The sequence below is a fragment of the Trichosurus vulpecula genome, chromosome X (assembly GCF_011100635.1).
Source record: "Trichosurus vulpecula isolate mTriVul1 chromosome X, mTriVul1.pri, whole genome shotgun sequence".
NCBI classification, from domain to species: Eukaryota; Metazoa; Chordata; class Mammalia; order Diprotodontia; family Phalangeridae; genus Trichosurus; species Trichosurus vulpecula.
This window is the reverse complement of record NC_050582.1, coordinates 44008323-44028301: the sequence shown is the minus strand read 5'-3', so window position 1 is coordinate 44028301 and position 19979 is coordinate 44008323. Positions and strand designations below refer to the sequence as shown.

The window sequence follows — 19979 nt, the reverse complement described above, 5'->3', positions numbered from 1 at the left end:
ACAATGAGGAGTTAAAATTAATGGTAGCTTAGCAAATGAGAAGGGAGAAAAAAGAAGTTAGAGCATTACTACTAAGAAAGTATTAAGAAGCGGAGGGGTCGAAGATGCTATGAGGTGGCCAAAGAAAAGGTCAGGAAGGAAGAGGGAGAGAGAGGGAAAGGGAGAGGGAGAGGGAGAGGGAGGGAGGGAGGGGGGGGAGAGAGAGAGAGAGAGAGAGAGAGAGAGAGAGAGGGAGGGAGGGAAAGGGAGAGGGAGAGAGAGAGAGAGAGAGAGGGAGGGAGGGAAAGGGAGAGGGAGAGAGAGAGAGAATGATAAGAGGTTGTGTTCAAATAGAAGATTGTTAAGGTTTTTCATCCCAGAAGTGGAATATCTGTGGGTGATGGGGAGATGTAGGATGTGGCCATCCCTCTCTCTGGCCAAGGCAGCGTGGATAGATTGATGCAGTAGAAGTTTAGCATGCTTGAAGGGACCATCAACATGGATGCTGAAGATCCCCTAGTATAAGGGCAGGAATTGGGGGGCAGGGAGACAATGAGGCATGTTCTAAACTCCTTGAGAAAAGGAGAATGGCCACCAGGCCTCCAGGTTAGTAGCTCTGGATTGGATAATGTTTTCTGAGTATAATTCAAAAGAAGAGAAGTGAATGATGTTAGCAAAGGGGGAGTCTAGAAGTGAAAGTGGGGAGCAAGCCCAGCTTGATAGAGAGGATAAGAGAAGATGAAGCCAGGGATGGAATAGATGGGAGACTGGGAATACAGTGTCACCTGGGGAGAGGTAGGTGCCTGAAAGGACCATCAGGGGAAGCCCTCCAAAGTGAAGGAAGTTGAGAATTTCCACGTGCATAATTAAAGGGGTGGGGCAGAGTTAGAGTTGAGCATGGGTGGGATAGAGTCGAGGCTAGATGGAGAGGATCAGAGTAGTGGGGGGGTGGGGGGCGCTAAACTCTTAGGTAGTAGGTAATTAAGTATCATAGGGATTTGGAGAGTCACAGTGGAGAGAGTCTGCTATACCCATAGTGGATGGAAGCAGTCCTGCTAAAGATGGCAGGTGGTTCAGTTAGAATGCTAATGGAGTCTTGGCTGGGGGCACTCCCCCTAGCCATGTGGCCCCCTTAGGCCACATACTGGCTGTGGTCAGATGGTCAGGGCTTGTCTGATCCAGGGGCCAGGAAATAACCAGCCAAAGATTTAAAAAAAAAAACAACTGTAGATAATCCAGAACAATAGACAAAGAAATTGAATACTGAGTCAATGCTCTCTATGACTGTTTTGCATGATTTGTTCTCCTAAACCTTTGAACCATTTTCTAAAATCCTACTTGGGTCCCCCAGCTGTGATATAGAAGACCTGATTAATGATCCCAGGAGGGCACAAGCCTACTAGGCCTGAAAGGTTTCAAGGTCAGGCCTGGGGTAATGAGTATGTGCTGCCTCAGCCAGCCAGGCTGTTTGAGAAAGCCCTAACTAGAAGATGGGCCAAAGGGTGGTGGATTTGGTTTTTTAACCTCGGCAGTTTACAAAGACTCTGCTAAGGTAGAGATGGGAAGCAATCTGTATCTGTGGAGGATTGGAGCCACATTCTCAGAATCACGGATACTTGAAGGACTGAAGGAATCTATTATGTTCAGCTCCCTCCTCTCCTTCTCCCTTCCCTTTCTCACTCATTTTTTCTTCTTCCTTAGAATCAAAGAACTGATCCGGAAGAGTTGTTCACTAAATTGGAACGCATTGGGAAAGGCTCCTTTGGAGAAGTTTTTAAAGGAATTGATAACCGGACGCAGCAAGTGGTTGCTATTAAAATCATAGACCTCGAGGAAGCAGAAGATGAAATAGAAGACATTCAGCAAGAAATAACTGTTTTAAGTCAATGTGACAGTTCGTATGTAACAAAATACTATGGATCGTATTTAAAGGTAATGTTTTTATGTAAGTCATAAGGTACTTTCATTATAGTTCTTTTTACAAAAGGCAATGCTTTAAATCAAGGTTTGGCAGCTGTGGGGCTGGCTACATCAAGTACAGTTAGTGATGCCAGACAGTCTGCTCTGGGATTTAACAGCTGGATCCTGACTCCAGCTTGGGGCTCAATTTCTGCACCTAAACTTTGGATTCATGTGGGAGTGGAAATGGAGCTGACCCCTGGAGCAAATGCAGCCTCAGGAAAGGGCTGCATCCTTGTGTTTACATTTACATGTATTGCCCTTAGTCCACAAAGATACTTATATACAAATCTGATGGAATAAGACTGGAACCAGGAACTCTCCCATCCAGCAAAAGTTTGGTTTTTGTTGGTTACAGGATAGTGTTGACAGTCACCACTTTCTAGGTCACCAAGTTGGGTTGGCCTTCTGAAAAGATGACCCACAAAATCCCATGCCTTTCTGAATTTTCTGTAGCCGTCCCAACACTTTAGCCCCATGTACCTGCTCTGAAGGATCGACAGCATTAGTCATTGTTAGCTCTTTGCCACTCAGGAGATTGCAGGAAGAGGCAGAAGTTTTGTTTCTCCCCTCCAAGATTAAAAGATTCTTAGAGGAAAGACTCTCAGGCTATTTGTCTCTGTATCTCCCTTAGCACAAAGCAGCTGATGAGTAATTATTTGATCTTAAGGTAGAAGAGAGGTTTGTTTTCACCCCATTATGCAGCACACTGGCATGACCTTTTTTGAGGGCTTTCCTGTGTTTGGCTCTTTGAGGTAAATTGCAGAAAGGGATATGGGGGTCACAGCTTGTCTCAAGTTATGGCTCTGGGAAGATGTTTTTATCACTTCTTGGTGAATGTTGAGGGTCTACTGAAAGATGATCTGCTTGGGACTGGGTGAGCTATGGAGTAAAGTCCTTGCCGTAATGGAGATTACAGTGAATAACTTTGATACAATGTGGAGTGTGATGGATACAATAAGAATTTGAAGTTTGAAAAGGGATTTTTTTCAAAATAGTACTTTGCCCACCTTCAAAAAACACACTTCTGTTGCTCTGCTTTTGTTTTTGTTCTAGTCAGCATAAGAATATTCAGGCGCATAACATTCATATAAGAGGTAGGTTTGTAGGCATTATGAGTCACCTTCTGCCCCTCCCCCCAAGCATTTAATGACCCCCGGTTTATATAAGGTTAAAAAGGAAGAGGGACTTGACCAAAGTCTCATAGGGTTAGAACTTGAAGCAAAGTCATTCTTCTTCCTACTGTACTGTGCAGAAAATGTTGGTAGCTTACCATTAATAGTTATTTTTAAAATAAGCCATTTGAGTAGCATTACTTTTTATAAAGTCCACTTTACCTTAATAACAAATTATATGCCAGTAGAAGGGAATAGTTATATGTTATAAAGTTTCTTAAAAAGCATTTAATTTCAGCATTTATTTCTATATGGAAGTCATTACTGTATTCCAGTGTATATGTACATTTTGCCATAATTCACTGACACATTACTTTGTGTTCATATAGATTAAATGAAGCAGTTGCTATTTTTAGAGCGTTTCATGGCTCTCTCCTAGCTTAGGAGACTTAGGAGGCTTGCTTGTAACAAGGCTGCTTCATGCTTGTTTTTGTACTCTGGGATAAATTCTGCTATTTCCAGACCCTTAGAATTACTCGGGAACAAATAGGAGCAAACCTTTGCTATATTTCTGGGACTAATTTAAACTATTAAATGAGACCTATTTCAAACAGGCCATCCTATGGTACACTGACAGATTGTCAGTGTTTGTGTTGAAACAGCTTCTGTTTCTATTGGTTTTTATTTGTGTAGTCTCCTGAAAAATGAACTCTTAGTTCCCTCTTTTTACCTTGCACCTAATATAATAGACATCTGATTGCTATTTTCTGAATTAAAGAAATTTGGTTTTTAAAGTTTTTATACAAGTTTTATACTCTGAGTGCTCTGAGTCCCTCCTGCTATTTAAAATGGTTGCCTCCAATATATTTTCAAAGAGCTACATTAAACAATCCCCATGTCAATAGCTAGTTGTTTCTATAATGTTTATTTGCTTCAATGGTGCAAGTATAGAAATATCCAGGTGATGACAGTGATTAATTTTTAGCCATTTGTATTGCATCATGCATATTGCTCTCCATGATCATTGATAACTTCTGTTTCTGTTGTGTTTAAAGGTTAATAAAGTGTTTCTTTCCCCAGTACCATGTGAGATTAAGTAGTATGAGCATTATTTGCCCCATTTTGTAAATGACAAAACCTAACACTGCTAGTAGATGTCTCAGAAATTAGGTTTCCTGCCTTGAGGTCAAACAAATATTCTTTCTCCTATGCCCTGCATACTCTGTACTCCTTTGCTTTTATAGCTAATTTTTTATTTGTATATTCCATCAGTTTAAGTTAATTGCTTTTCCTGCCTTGATCAACTTCATTTCAATCAATGTCAAAGGATATTGTGTTTTAATCATTTTTATTTTGTATTGCCTGCTAAACAAAAGTCCAGAGTAGTAGGGGTCCAATCAATGCCGTTTAAGGCTATGTCCTGTCAGCATTTGGGAGCTGTGTTATTAATAGATGTACTACGCACGCCCATGCTACTCTTTTTGGCGATATCAGAAGGTCTTAGACATTGAACTGTTTATTTCCCCAAGTAAGAAATGTATTTTTAAGTTGTCCTTAGACCAAGACTACTAATATTTCATTGTAAATAGGAAAGAAGTGGGGAGGGGTGTGCCAGAGATAATTATATGTTCTTATGGAGTTGTAGTGACTTCCTTGGGATATGCAAAAAAATTAGTAAGTATTCATTTTGACTGAGCTCACTGTGTCACTCCATCTTAAAAAACAAAAGCAGAAACCATATAAATGCTTCAGTATAACCGCAATGTTTTCCTTAAATTTGAGTCCATTGTCAATTTTCTTGACTGACAAAGTTAGTCTTCATGAAGAGTGCTGAAGTTAGTGAACCCTTCTCATGTGATCTCATCATATTGGAAGAATCTTTCATCATCTTAAAGTATTTTTCTAGTTCAGTGTAAATCTCAGTGAGGTTCACTCAGGCATTAAATGTAATTTGAGTCATGCCTCTACTTGTTGTTAGAGATTGCCTTTAGCTTTCTATTTACGTTAAGGAAATATCTGTCACCCTACCCTCAAAAGAATGTCCTTTTTCAATTTTACTTTTAAAAAAGACTAAAAAAAATGTTCCAGAATAGTCTGTCTTGAAAAGAAGTAGTAATAGATTTGTACATTGTGATCCATTTTGATTTACATTTTCCTTGCTATGAAGTGTAGTGTGACTAGGGAAAATTTTAGGAAAATTTTTATACTCCTTTGGGAATCTTTTATTCATCTTTAAGAAGTAGTCTAAAAAGTGGAGACTTTCAAAATCTCATTTTTAAACGCATAAAATAAAATACAGAGGATTACAAAGGAAGCCCAGTTATCTTGAAATACAGTAAAACAGAAAAAAAAGAACATTTACAGACTCCAGATTAAGAGCTCCTGTTCTAGAGGGTATGGTATAGTGTAAAGAGAAGTGGTTTTGAAGTTAGAGGACCTGTATTCAAAGCCTCTGTGTACCCCTAAGTAAGAAAGAGAGTTGAACTAGATGGTTAAATGTGTGATCTGAATGTGTGATCCTAAAGCATTTGAATGATCTTGGATTCTCTTACTAGACCCTAAAAATGTCAACCTGTTTTAGAACTCAGATAATAATCCTCCCTTGAATTACAAATACCTAATCTTAAAGCTGTCTTTTTTCCCTTCTTATAACTCTTACCTTTTTACCTTGGAGGATTGGGAAAGGGGGAATCTTCCCCTTCCATTTATCAGCCAAAAATATCCATAGTTATGTGGGCAACTAGACAGGTGCTAGTGATACATATTTACCAAAGAAAAGGAAGGATAAAAGTTTTGAAGTTAAATTAGCTATAATGAAGAACTAGTGTCATCAACTTTTTCAAGTCCTTGAAAGTGCACAGAAGTCCCCTTCAGAATAATTTCAAAAGTCTTCATCTACCTCTTCATTATCTTTTAATTAAAACTGCTTTACTTCAAGTACCAGTAGTTATTTTTTTAAAAACCTACTTATTCAATTTAATTTTCTGTTTTGTCAGATTACTAATATTTCAACCACATTTTAATACTTTTTGTTGCAGGAAGGCATATGATATTTTGCTGTGTTTTAGACTGTAGCCTCTCTGGGCCTCAGTTTCTTCTGTAAAATAAGTAGATTGATCAATACCATTTATTAAGTGCCTATTAGAAGGCAGCTGTGCTGCAATGTGGACAGCAGTGGCCTTAGAGTCCATTGACTTGGATTTGAATCCTGGCTCTGCTACTTACTGTTGTTCTATAGCCTCCCAAAGCCTATTTCGCCATCTGTAAGATGGGGATAATTGCACTTCTTCCCAAATAGGGTTACTATGAGGAAAGTGTTTGGTAAAACTATAGACATGTGAGTCTCTTATGATAATGTGAGTTACTATTATTTAGAGTTCCTTGGACAGCAAGGAGATCAAATCAGTCAATACTTAAAGACATTAATTCCAGGCTATTGCTAGAACATCAAATACTGAAGGTGAAGCTTAAAATACTTTGGCTACATAATGAGAAGACAAGACTCATTGTAAAAGACACTGATGTTGGGAAAGATTGAAGGCAAAAGGAGAAGGGATGAGGAGAAGGCAGAGGATGAGATGGAGAGGGAGTGTTGTGGAAGCAGTGAACGTGAGCTTGGACAGACTTTGGGAAATAATGGAGGACAGAAGGGTCTGGTATGCCATGGGTCCATGGGGTCACAAAGAATTGGACATAACTGAACAAATGAACAACTATCATATCAAGAGAACTTTGGGTGACACTGGGAAGATGCAGCGTTTAGATAAATGGACTATAAACTCCTCCATGGCAGCACTGGGTTTTGGGTTTGGTTTTTTTTTTTGGCTTTACCTTTGCATTTCCAGTGCCAAATGCTTAGTTGATATGATATGGAGTGTGCAGTCTCAGAGTGGAGTAAGGAACTCTATGTAGTATGCAAGATTGAGTGAATTTCAGAATTGTAAAAGAAAGTGCCTAATGAGGGCAAAAGATCATTACCAGTGCGGGGGATCAGGAAAACTTGACTGGGAGGTGGGGTGGCTTTCTGATTGGAGTTTAAGAGCTGGGTTAGAATTTAAAAAGTGTTTGTGAGGTCAGGTAAGGGTGTGCATTCTAGGCATAAGGACACCAGAAAGCAAAGGACATGGTGGTAGACAGAATTGTGTAGGTGGACTGATGTCAAACATGAAGAGTGAGTAATAGAAAGCTAGAAAGGTCAAGTAGCAGCATATGGCAGTGGGCTTTGATTGCCAAGTGTGAACATTAACCCAGCAAGCAGTAGAGATTCTCTGAAAACTTTTGAACAGAAGAATGACCTGGCCAGATCTAAGCATAAAGTTGGTGATTCTGGTAATGGTTTAAAGGATGTTTTCGTCAGACAAGGGAAGAGTGAAAGCAGCAAGACTTGTTCAGAGAAGTAGGCAGGTCATAATGAAGGATCATCCAGTGGAGGGAGCTCCAGAATAGGGAGGATGATTCAGACATGATGTAGAAATGGCAGGACTTGGTGACCACTTAGATTGGAGGAAATGGAGCTGGAAGAGTTAGAGCTAAGCCCAAGGCTTCAAAACATAGAAAAAGTGAAGTCAGATGAAAGAGCAAGTTCTGGGGGAGTATGATCAAATGTACCCAACAAACAAAGGAATTTGAGGAACATAACCCAGACCCAGACCTTCCTCTGAAAGAAAAAAACACCATTTCATAATCATTCATTGGCTTGGTCTTTACAGGGCACAAAGCTGTGGATCATAATGGAATACTTGGGTGGAGGATCAGCACTGGATCTTGTAAGTATTGGAAAAATACATGCTTACATATATACATGTATATGTACATGAGTGTGTGTATTTATGTGTGTATGTGTATATATGTATATATATGTACACATAAAATGAAGAAACAATCCTCCTTAAGCAGGTTAATAAAATTTCAGCTAATCTATGCTAATGAAATCACATGGTTGGGGTAGGAGCAAACACTTTGTAGATCACAATGGAATAACTTCCTTGGGTGGAGGATCAGCACTGAATCTTATAAGTATTGTTTGTATGAGTGTGTGTGTGTGTGTGTGTGTGTGTATAAACATATATATATACACACACATATATATATATGTATATATACATAAAGATATATATATATATACATATGTTTATACACATGCACTTTTCTATGCAAAATAAAGTAATATGCAAGTGAGTTGTCTTCTTGGGTAGGCCAAAGGGCAGTTGCAGCTAACTCTGGAGTCTCTTTTAGCACCACATTCCCTCTACTGTAAGGGAGAAGGCTGCATGGCAGAAGATCCACGTGTTGGCCACCAGGCTAAAATTAGCAAATGTTTCCAGCTTGACATTTTAAACCTGAAAGAGTTTGCATGTGGCATTTGCTGCCACTTCGGATTTGGGTTGGCAAGGACAGCCCAAAGGGGGCTGATGTGTCTTTCCTTTTAGGCATGGTGCCCACAATTCAAGCAGTTGCCAGGGTTGGTGAGTGGTAGTGTCTGGATGTATAGACCAATCAGCAAGGCTGTCAACTGGTGGATAACAGAGAGAATTAGTATGTGAGCAGACAAGAAATTAATGAAACACTTAATTTAGGGTTAGCAGGTTGTCACTGAAAGAACAGTGTAGTCAACACTAGATCTGGGTTCTAGTCTTTGCTTGGTCACTGACTAGCTCTATGACCTGGAGCGAGTCATTTACCCTTTCTGGGACTCGTTTCCTCCTCAATAAAATGAAAAGACTGGCTTCTGCTCTAATTCTGCTACCATTTGTGTACTTTTTAAAAAGATCTTGCAGAAAGATGTCAAATATAAACCCCTAGGTACAAGGTCTTCCTATAAATTTCAATGGTTACCTGTCCTCTGACTCGTTGAAAAGCCTTTGATGTTGTTTACAGCTGCAAGTCACTTAAAGTAACAATGACTGTTTGTGAGCCTTTTTTCAGTTTGATATTCCTCTTCCCGTTTTTCTAGAAGAGAGGAAGTGGCTTTAGCTCCTTTATTCACAACTATGGAAGTGAGGAGATAATCTTTTAGGACAGAAGTTAGCTCCAGATCTTTTAAATGACTCAGAGAGAGGATGTAGGCTCTAAAATTTGGGCCTGTGACAGCCATTGTTCTTGATTCTGGGCTGGGAAATTCTCCATCCCTGGTGAACTGGAAACCTTGGACCAGAGGCTAGAGAGCTGTTTCTCAGGGATGTAAAGAGAATCCAGTTTGGGTAGCAGTTGGACTGGGTGAACTACAATATCTATGAAATTCCCTGATTGTCATGTAGTCCCTTATACACCCAGGTAGACAGTGAAAATTATTTGAGCTTTTTTGATGCTTAACCATCATCCTTCAGTCTTATGCATACATAAAGTATATTTTATGCTCCAAGACATGGGTTTTGTTGCATGGGTCTCCATTCTCTTTTTTGAATCTGTCTTTGAGCACTTGTATCTCTATTGTCTCAGCTGTAACAGCTTGAACCAAGAATTAGATAATCATTTAAATGAGATGGTAAAATGCTCTTCATGTGATGATTTACATTTTAATTAATGTCATAAAGTGGGTAAGACTATTGCTTTAAGTTGGTTAATTCCTGTTTCACTTTTTCTTCAGATTTAAATGAACAAATGCTGACCACTATAAAGATCACAGCAAATACAAATTGCTATCAGTACCTGAGAACCAGACGTCCATACAAATTCTCTTAAAATGACCTTTTGTAAAGTACAAGTCATGGTGCTGTAGTGGAAGGCTGGCTAGACTAGAATTGTGGAGCTGCCAGGTCTAGTTGAGGTTTTACCCCATGAGGATGTCCTCATCTGGAAAATGCATTGCTCTACTCTATATGACCTCTGAGATCCCTTCCTGTTTTCTTTGGATTTAACTGAAATGTTTGTTGTGAACAATTTTGATTTAAAAGATTGTCAAATAATATTTTCTTTCTTATTTTTAAGTACAGTTGAATATTCCTAGTATAAAGTTGTTTAAATTCCAGAGGAGGCACGTGTCTGCCAAATGGGCAACATTCAAATCTCAGGAATGGAAAGGACCTTGAGCAAATTCCCCTTACCTTTTGTTTAGAGTCATATCTGAAAGTGATCCTTGAACCTCTTCATTGTGCATGAAGAACTCCAGGGTGCTATCCTCCCCAAACTAGTCCTGTGGAGGCAATCTGGTAGTTAAGTCATGAATAGAGAGCACTGGATTTGGAGTCTGGGGATTAGGATTTGAATTCCTCTTCAAGTGCTTCCCCACTGGGTTTCCCCATCTATAAAATGATGCTTAATGTACCTACAGGGTTGGTGTGATGGGGAAAACATTTGGTGTACTTGAAGCACTATTATATTAATGAGTTATTGCTTATTAATAATTCATCTCAGCATTAAACTTCAAGGTTCGTCAATTATTGCTTATATTTCATTTAAGTACTTTATTCTTAAGCTAGACTTCACTTCTTCCTCTTCTCCTTTGTGGAAAGACAAGCTGGATATTTGTCCATTATTAAAAAGCCCTTTATATTTTTGAAGGGGACATGGACAGGGATTGCACAGGCTGAGCAGGCATAGATAGGATGCAGTTTGCATCATTACGAAAGCATACCCACATGGAGGAGATCACAGAGCCATTGAAGTCTTTTCGAAGTCACCCTTAATTTACTTTGGAGAAGAGAGGACTACCTCTCATCTCCTTTAATCTCTTCTCATTGATATTTTTCCACAACTGTCTTTACATACTTCTTATCAATTTTGTATTTGAGGATGCATTTCCAATTTGCCCAGGTCATCTTGAATTCTAATCCTGTCATTCAAGGAGCTGGCCATCTCTTCCCCCCTCTCACCCTCAAATTTTATGTCATCTCCAAATGTCATTGAGTATATTTTCTACTTAAGCATCAGGATCATTGGCTAAATTAAATATGCACACTGGCTTATTCCCAGCAATCTAAAGCCTGTGTCCCTCAATAGTAACTGACTCCCTTGGCCACCCTCCTTCCATTTATCTAGGATTCTGGCTGATTCTTGTTTATATTAAGTAGTCTGACACAAGAGAGGATCAAAAGCCTTTGCAAGCAGGGTATGTAGCAGAAAGAACACTGGGATTCAACCCAGTTTTCAGACCCTGTAGAAGGCCCACTTACTTCATCTATAAAATGGGAATGATATTTGAAATTCTTCTCCCAGGTTATGTATAAAGATCGAATGAGGTAATAACGTAGGCTATGATGAGAACCACTTAGAGGGGACTTTGGAAGAAATGGTCAGTGGAAAGGACTGTGAGAAGAGGTAAAGCTGCTGAAAAGCATTTAAAACAAGGACAGGACAAAAGGGAAAAAGAGGAATTTGGAATGGGCTGCTCAAAAAGGGAGGCTCAGCTCAAAGGGTTTGAGTCAGGGGCCAAGTATTCAGTACTCAGAAGGATAGTAGGCCAGTGGTTCCTGAGGGCAGAACCTAGAGGACACTGGTGAAGTTGCTGGATCATATGAAAGGTAAGTACTTTTAGCCTGGTAGGAAATTGGCTAGACCTGGCATCCACAGCCAAAAAGAATTCTGTTTCTGCAGCCTAGAGGAGGCTAAAAGAGAGGCCTGGAGTTAGAAGTAAGGGAAATAGTTGAGGACAGTGACAAGCCTAAAGAGGGCATCTGCTGAGTCCGGGAGTAAAAACCAGTATGAAGTACTTACCTATAATGATGTGGTAGGAGCATAGGATTTGGAGTTACAGGACTGTAGGCTTGAATCTCATTTCTGATGCATAGTACTTGTGTGATCTTGGGCAAGTCACTTCCTTTCTGGGCCTGAGTTTCTTTCTCTGTAAAATGAAGGGGTCAAACTAGGTGACCTCTAGAGTGGAAGAACTAAGGTCAATTTGGAGCCAACAGATGTAGTTAGATACTTGTAACTTGGCTCGACAGTGTTTCCGATAGATAGGCCAAGCTCTCCCTCTTCTCTAATAGAGATTAGTTATGTACATAGATGGACTCAACATGCTTTACTACAAGTGGGCACAGTAGGAGCAGCAATCTCCCAGAGAACAGAGAACACAAAATAAACCGAAGACTTACAACAGAATCCATCTACCCTTTTGGTCTTGAGTTAGTAAGGTAGCATAGCCTGAGATAGATATAAGGTCCTTAATCATTAAAGAGTCATTTGTGTTCAATGAGGAGGAAATTCGTGTAACTAACCCACAGAGGCCGAAACAAAGTGAGCTCCAACGAGTACCCTAGTTAACTGATGTTTTATACCTTGTTCTCAAATTGATTCTAGATGCAGTGTTTCAACTCTTAGTGCTTTCAGGACCATCCTTTTTCAAATACTCAATAGAGAGAGCGCATTGGCTCATTCAGGCTTTTAGCTAGCTCTGTGTAAATTCCCCCAAGTGATAGCTGAGAAGACGGTATACTGACTAGCTTCCACCGATTCATAAATACCTGGAGAAGTACATGCTCAGCTCCTTAATGTCCAGCAGTGCCAACATCTGCTGTCTCAATAAGCCAAGAACTAGGCTCGAATATGGTCTGTAGACATTTCAGTGCCAGCAGTGATTAAAATGTGAGTTTCTCACCTTCCCAGATGATTTTGAATATTAATTTAGAAACTTTCTTTTCTAGAATTTGATAGTTTTGAAAGTAAATGGAGAAAATTTGAGAGCGATTTGTTGAACTCTAGAAGTCTGTAGAGAACATTGTGTCCACAGACTGCAGTTAAACAGTAAAGCTGAAGCATAGGTTCTATTTTAAGTGATTTGAATTTAACATAAAAGTGCTCTTTCTTGACTATAAATGCAGCATTCATTTCAGATTAAGTACACAAGGTGCCAGAGACCCATGACTCCCTTCTTGTGGCCAGGGGCTTGGGTTTTTTTTTAACTACCTCTGCCCTCCCCACAGCAAACAGAACTCCACCCCAGCACTGCCTCGACATTCCCACCCTTTCCTGTAATAACATTGTACACTTCACTGTTGGTGCTTTATGAGGTACCAGAATTTTAAAATCACTTCTTTGAAAAGAGATTTTTCAGATATTCCATTACAAATTCTCCTAAAACCTAACGATTGCTTTCCTTGTTTTCCAGTCAAGGCAATTGGCTTTAGTCTAAGGGATGGGGAAAGAGGGAGGGAAATGTGTTAGATCTTCATGCAAAATCTGAACTCTGCATGATTGCATAGAAGTTTATACTGTGAAGCATTCAATTGTGTGCCTTGTTCAAATCTTTGAATTTGGGAAACCCAGTAGGGTCGCATGATTCAGGGCTGAAAGGGACCTTGGAGATCATCTGGTCTAAACTTTTCACTGTAAAGATGAGGAAGAAAGCCCAATCCTCCAACTCCAAATCCATTGCTTTTTCTTAACGAGTTGGTCTATTCCATGTAGTATTAAAACAAGTTAGATGATAACAATTAGAGTACAGTTGATCACATGAATGAAATGGTCATAAGTTTTGAAATTGGGTTGCTGTAGGATTTTAAAGCATGTTCCAATTTAATACTGTTTTATTTCAAAACACTCACATGTAGGTAGCTAATCTTTTCTGAAGCATCTATGTAAGTCAGTTACTTCAAAGTCTAGTGGAACAGCTGGTCTGGTAAGTGTTCTCACCCTTTCACGGTTCAGTTTCTTATTTTAAGACCTATTTTGGCTTACTCGCCCTACTGAAAGTGTTTTTAAAAAAGTTTTAGGCATGTTTCTTAAATATTGGTCTTTTAACATTGTGAAACAGCTTTTATGTAATTTCCTTTATTTCAAAGATAACTCAAACATTAATGTAACCTTTTTTCTTCCCCAAACCTTTGTGTATTGTGTGTGTGCGTGTGCGTGTTTTTGCCCCCTAAGCTTCGAGCTGGTCCATTTGATGAGTTCCAGATAGCTACCATGCTAAAGGAAATTTTGAAAGGTCTAGACTACCTGCATTCAGAAAAGAAAATTCACAGGGACATAAAAGGTGTGCAAAACTTCAGTATGAACTTGATAAAAATTGATGTCTTCTGAGGAAGGTAACTAATTGGAGTTTTACATTTTCCAGCTGCCAATGTCTTGTTGTCAGAGCAAGGAGACGTTAAGCTTGCAGACTTTGGAGTTGCTGGCCAGTTGACAGACACACAGATTAAAAGGAACACCTTTGTAGGAACCCCATTCTGGATGGCTCCTGAAGTTATTCAGCAATCAGCTTATGACTCAAAAGTAAGACATCACCAGCATAAAATGTTTCTGTTGTGATTTTAGTTATAAGTGCATGCATTTGGATGGTTCTATAGTCTCATTGGTATGAGTGATCCTTCCAGACCTTTTCCTGGGCAACTTCTCTATAGGTCTTGGCATAATTCATTGAGCTTTCCTCCAAGGCACCAGAAGCACTTCTTTGGTCCTGGCTCTGAGGACTACTGTGGTACTGTTTGGGTGGCTGCTGTTATTTGAAGAAGGCAGGTTGGGGTGGTTCCTTACTGAGCTTGGGATCTGGCTCCTATATTTGCTCTGGTTTCTAAGTGGAGATTCACCTTGCAAATATTGGATGTTCATTTGGAGGCCTGAAAAAGTTCTGAAACAATATGTAGACATTTCTCTTTCTCTAATACTGCCACCATCATGATGCAGGCCCTCTTTACTTCATACCTGGACTATCACAATAGCCTGCTGGTGGGGCTGCCTGCCTCTCAAGTCTCTCCCATCCAGTCCATCCTCCACTCAGTTGTCAAAGTGATCTTGTAAAGCATAAGCTTAAATGGCATTCCTTGTATTCAGTATATTCTAGTGGTTCCCTGTTTTACTTCCAGGATCAAATATAAAATTCTCTGGCATTCAAAGCCCTTCATAATCTGTCCCACCCTTTTTAAAATCCAGTAACAGTGGCCTCCTTGCTAAGTTCCTTGACCAAGACCATCCATCTCCCAACTGTGGATGTTTTCATTTTCACAGTCCATCCTTAGAACACTCTTTCTCCTCCTCTCTGCTTCCTTCAAGTCCCATCTAAAATTCCACCTGATTCTAGTGCCTTCTGTCTGTTTACCATGAGCCCAAATCTCTTTGTAGCCTCCATCATACCAGATGAGGAGTTACACTAGAAGGCAGGGATGATTCTTTCCCCATTGTTAACAGCTTTTTTCTAGATCAAGGCTTCTTAAAACTTTTTCTCCTCTGGTTTCAGCAGTGTTCCTTGGGGCTTTGTGGCGTGAGGGCATGTGCTGTGCAAAGTGTGCTTGCTTTGTGTTCCAAACCAAGGTTGCAGTGAAGTTGTGAGATGCAACATGGGGCAATTTCTGCCAGAAATCCCTTGGATCTATTATGCATTTGATTTTGAATTCATTTGTGGTCATTTTACCTTCAGAAACCTTTTACTGTTGCCAAATTTTTCTCAACCGCACCAATAGTTTAAGAAGTACTGTTCTAGACCAGCTCCTCTGTAACAAATTGGTTTCATTCTGAGATAAAAGCACTTGTCCACCTAGGCCTTGAGTAGTTGTACTGTTTTCCTGATTTGATAGGTTTTCCCAGAACTCTGAATGGCCTAAGAAAGCTGCCTTGTAAATGATAGATAGGAAGTGGCAGGGCTGTATGAAGCACTGGAGATACAAATATCACAAGCAAGATGGTTGGGCCCTGTCTTAAGGAAAAGATGATTGGTAGAAATGCTGGAAGGGGAATGGGAAAAAAGGAAGAAGATTCTAGAGGGAGTTGAAGTGGAATATTGATGGAGTCCTTCCCAAAATGGTTAAAAGGGGAGGGAGTTAGCAATGAGGAGAGCAGGGTCTCGGTGGACATAACTGTGATTTCATGGTTGCCATTTAAGCATTTCAGCCTAAAAAGGAGAGAGGTAGAAGAAAGAGGTTGTGTATACTATTCATATGATTCCCATAGTTCAGAAATGCAAGGAATTGTTGCCTTTTATACATGTTACTATATTGCTTTTTCTTTTCTCATTTCAGGCTGACATATGGTCCTTAGGAATTACTGCTATTGAATTAGCCAAAGGAGAGCCACCTAATTCCGACATGCATCCCATGAGAGTTCTTTTCCTGATTCCCAAAAATAATCCCCCAACTCTATTGGGAGATTTCACGAAACCCTTTAAAGAATTTACTGATGCGTGTTTGAACAAGGACCCATCATTTGTGAGTATCTATTCATTGATTTTTTTTTTTAAAATTGCTTCTTATTAAGTTCAGAAAGGGAAAGGATATACATGTACTTTCCTCTGTGGGTATTGGGATAAACAAAAAATTGTCCCATAGTCCTCTCTTTGCTTCTCTTTAGCTCAGTCCAGTCCTGTTTCTTTTCTCTGCTTTCCCTGTTCTATGCTGACAGTTTCTCCTTTCAGGACAGAGGAAGCATCTTATGTGATTTTATCACTTAAAGTATGTGTAATGTAATGATTTGGGGGTTTAATGACATTTCTATATTGTGTTTGTCCCTTGTTTTTGAGGAGGACTAGGACATCAGGAAAATGATGACATGACTTGCAGTTGACTTTGAGTGAGGGAGGGCTGTGGAAGGTCAACAGTCATACTTTCTCTTCCATAGCTATGTGGATCCAGTGAGCAGATATTCATCAGGATGGCTGGAGATGACTGAGGATGCAATGGGAGACCCTGGTTGTCTTAGGCTATTTCATGTAGTCACTCAGAGTGAGGCAATGAAGGTGGGAGGGTCAGGCCCTCAGGTTTGGGTTTTGAAAGAGAAATAGGTACCATTGATAGTCATTGTAAGGCCAAGAAGTAGAGCTTGGTCAGGGAGTTATTGTGGTGTAGTCTCTGAGTGAACTGGGGAGGGTAAGAGAGTGCTAGAAGAGGAGAAGGGGGAGAGGCAGCCTGTTGTTGTAGGGGATAGAGCAGCAGTCTAGGAGTCAGGACAACCAGGGTTCAAACCCAGCCTCAGGTAGTTGGAAATGTAGTGAGGTGTACTGAAAAAGGGAAGAGAGTGGAAGACGTAGGTTAAGGTGTGGGTGAAGTGGAGAGAGGATTAGAGTGTTGAGTTTGGAGGAAAGAAAATTCTTTTAGTGTTTTAAAACACAGTGCCTACTTATACCCTTATTAACTAGGCTTTTATACTTATTATATATCTGAATTCATAAGTGTCTTTTAAATGAAATATTTAATTGAAATTTTGTTTTTAAAGTCTTTTTCACTGCCACTTTGCAGGTGGGCTAGCAAAGTGATCTCTGTACATGCAAAAGCCTTTTCCTTCTGACCAGCTTCTATGATCCCTATGGGGGTGATAGCTTGCACTTAGGCTAGCGAATGATCTCTCCCCCGCACCCCCCTGAAAGGTGTCTGCTGGTGGGTTTGAGGATGTGTTTCTTTTTCCTGGCATCGAGAAATCCAAAGTAAAATGTAACTGAGTTTGGGGCCTCACTTGATTACAGTTGTTTTTAAAGTAAAGCTATCTTCTGCTGACTTGCAGAAAGAAGCTGGCCTTACATGTCAGCTATTCTGGGTACCCAAGCCTGGTTATGCTGTTTAAAATTTGAACATGTGACTTATTCATATTGATAAAATGCCAATCATTTTTTGAGATCACTAGCCCTATGAACAATTAAGCTAACACTTCCCATTCTTTCAAGTACATACAATTATCCTTTTCATCATTTTATTGTTTTAAAACTCAAAGCCTACTTAATAAAGGTGTGTGTTTTTTAATTAAGTGCTTTGAACTTAATGTATATCTGAATTCATGTCTTGTAAATGAAATTTTGTTTTTTAAGTCCTGAACCATGCTTTTTTCCCTGTCACTTTGCAGGTGGGCTCACTAATAAAGTGATCTTTGTATGTGCAAAAGCTGATATTTCAAATTGGTACTAAACTAGTAAGCTTCTTTCCAATGTAGTGGTAGCTTCTGTGCCATAAAATCATTAGTCATCTGCTTCCATAAACACAGATACACATATTCATGCATTCTTTATTTTTGACTTAGCGTCCGACAGCTAAAGAACTGCTGAAGCACAAATTCATTATTAAAAATGCCAAGAAGACGTCATACCTGACAGAACTGATCGATCGGTTCAAGAGATGGAAAGCTGAAGGACACAGTGACGATGAATCGGAGTCTGACGGCTCTGACTCGTGAGTGTGGGTGCAGTTAGGGATTGGGGGTCACTTGCTGGATCACTCTGAAAGTCTTCTTAAATCAGAAATGATGTGGGACACAGACAATCAGGCCATTTGTTATTTTACTGAATCTCTACTTATGGCCCCTTGTCTTTGTTACACAAACAACTGGGTCCTCAGGATTGATTTTGAAAAGGAAATGAACTATAGATCTCTAGATCATCAGGGCCATCTCAAAATCAGCCCTTAGAAAGTTACCTGAACCCCACTTTTAAGCCCGTAGTTTAATCTCAGTCACCCCCCCCATAGGAATTGCCACGTTTTGTTCCTACACAGCTTACATAATTAACATTTGTGTCAGGCTTAAGTTTTGCAAAGCAGACATTTTCTATATATAGCAATACATATACTAAGTGTATATGTTTACACATTTGTATAAACCAGGTCACTTGATCAGACATGATCAATTCAGGATTATTTTTATTAAATTTCTAAATTACTTCCAGAACAGATTCTGTTTAGCTATACCAAAACAACCTTTCTTCCTTTGCAGAATGGGCATAGTAGCAGAAATTCCTTTATCCAAAGCCATCGTTATTCTCAAATTTTTAAAGGATTCCAAAGGTAGTTCCATAGAGTATATGGACCTACTCAATTAGAATTTCGCTGGGTACTTTGGGGGTGCAGACAGGGGAACAACTAAGATTTGACAAAATGAGACCTATCTGGAATCTTATTTCACTAGCATTGTTTACTGACAATTATTGGAGAAAGAATCCTTGTTTTGCAAAGAAAAAATAATTGGTGAGGTTTTTTCTCTTAGGGAATGCAGCAACAAGGAAAATAATTCTCATCCTGAATGGACTTTTACAACTGTTCGGAAGAAACCTGATGCAAAGAAATTACAGAATGGAACAGTATGTAGATGGTCTTTCCTACAGTAAAATGATGGTAAAATGATGATGATGATGAGTTGTTTGGCCTCAGTGGCAAACAACTCAGTTTTGATGGCTCATAGCCTTGGGCTCCTGCTAGGCCCTGCCAGGGTTTGGGAGGATGGTTTATGGGAATGTGGGTACATCAGGAGCTTCAGAGTTAAGATCTTTCTGCCCCAGGCAGTGGGGAGGGGGTTTAGGTAAGTGGCAATAAGATAAAATCTCTGTCCCTCAGGATAAGGACGTGGTTGTGTTCATTTTTTTAAACAAACGATCCTTTCGCCTGTTGTTCTGTCTGTTTTGCTTATGTTAAAGGAACAAGACCTTGCCAAAACACTGAGCTGCTTGTCTACAATAATCACACCTGTGTTTGCTGAAGTAAGTACTATTCCATTATCTCTGGCTCTGTCTTTCCAAAACTGTTTTTAAGTCTGATAGTATCACTGGTCTCTGATTTAGTTGAAAGAGCAAGACACAAGTAATGCAAGCAGAACAAAAGCAATTGAAGAGCTTGAGAAAAGTCTGACAGTGGCCGAGACTGCTTGTCCCGGAATTACGGATAAGATGGTGAAGAAATTAATTGAGAAGTTTCAGAAGTAAGTTTCCTGAGTCATCCCCTTCCTGTTCCACTCTTGTTGGGGGTGGGAGGGCCTCTTCCTAGGCTTTGCCATCTCAGGGAATTCTGGAGAAGCTCCTGTCTTCACCCTCCACTTTGGTTCCTTGGCTTTCCATTGGTCACAGATGTATAGTCACAATTTCCTCCTCAACCAAGAAATGATTTTTAGCTATCATTTTAGAAACATTTGTTGACGGTCTCCAGAACTGAAGCTCTAACCAGAAGGAACAGTTTTTAAATCCAGGAGGTATGAATCGACCTTGAGACTGGTGCAATTTGGCCTGAAGATAGCTAGCAATGCCTCCCATAGAAATGGTGTGTGACCATTCGTACCCTATGAATTCAGAATACGTGAAGGGAGGGGATA

At 39.8% G+C, this 19979-nt stretch overlaps 1 protein-coding gene across 1 annotated transcript in view; it reads left to right on the top strand.

The window, feature by feature from the left end:
* The window catches only part of STK26 (serine/threonine kinase 26), a 61811-nt gene that overhangs the window by 39682 nt on the left and 2150 nt on the right, over window positions 1-19979 (top strand). Inside the window, exons 2-10 of the mRNA XM_036740155.1 lie at window positions 1681-1911; window positions 7763-7819; window positions 13857-13965; window positions 14047-14204; window positions 15944-16129; window positions 17928-18076; window positions 18885-18978; window positions 19312-19374; window positions 19456-19592. Coding sequence (XP_036596050.1) covers window positions 1681-1911; window positions 7763-7819; window positions 13857-13965; window positions 14047-14204; window positions 15944-16129; window positions 17928-18076; window positions 18885-18978; window positions 19312-19374; window positions 19456-19592 — 1184 coding nt within the window. The remainder of the gene's footprint in view (window positions 1-1680; window positions 1912-7762; window positions 7820-13856; window positions 13966-14046; window positions 14205-15943; window positions 16130-17927; window positions 18077-18884; window positions 18979-19311; window positions 19375-19455; window positions 19593-19979) is intronic.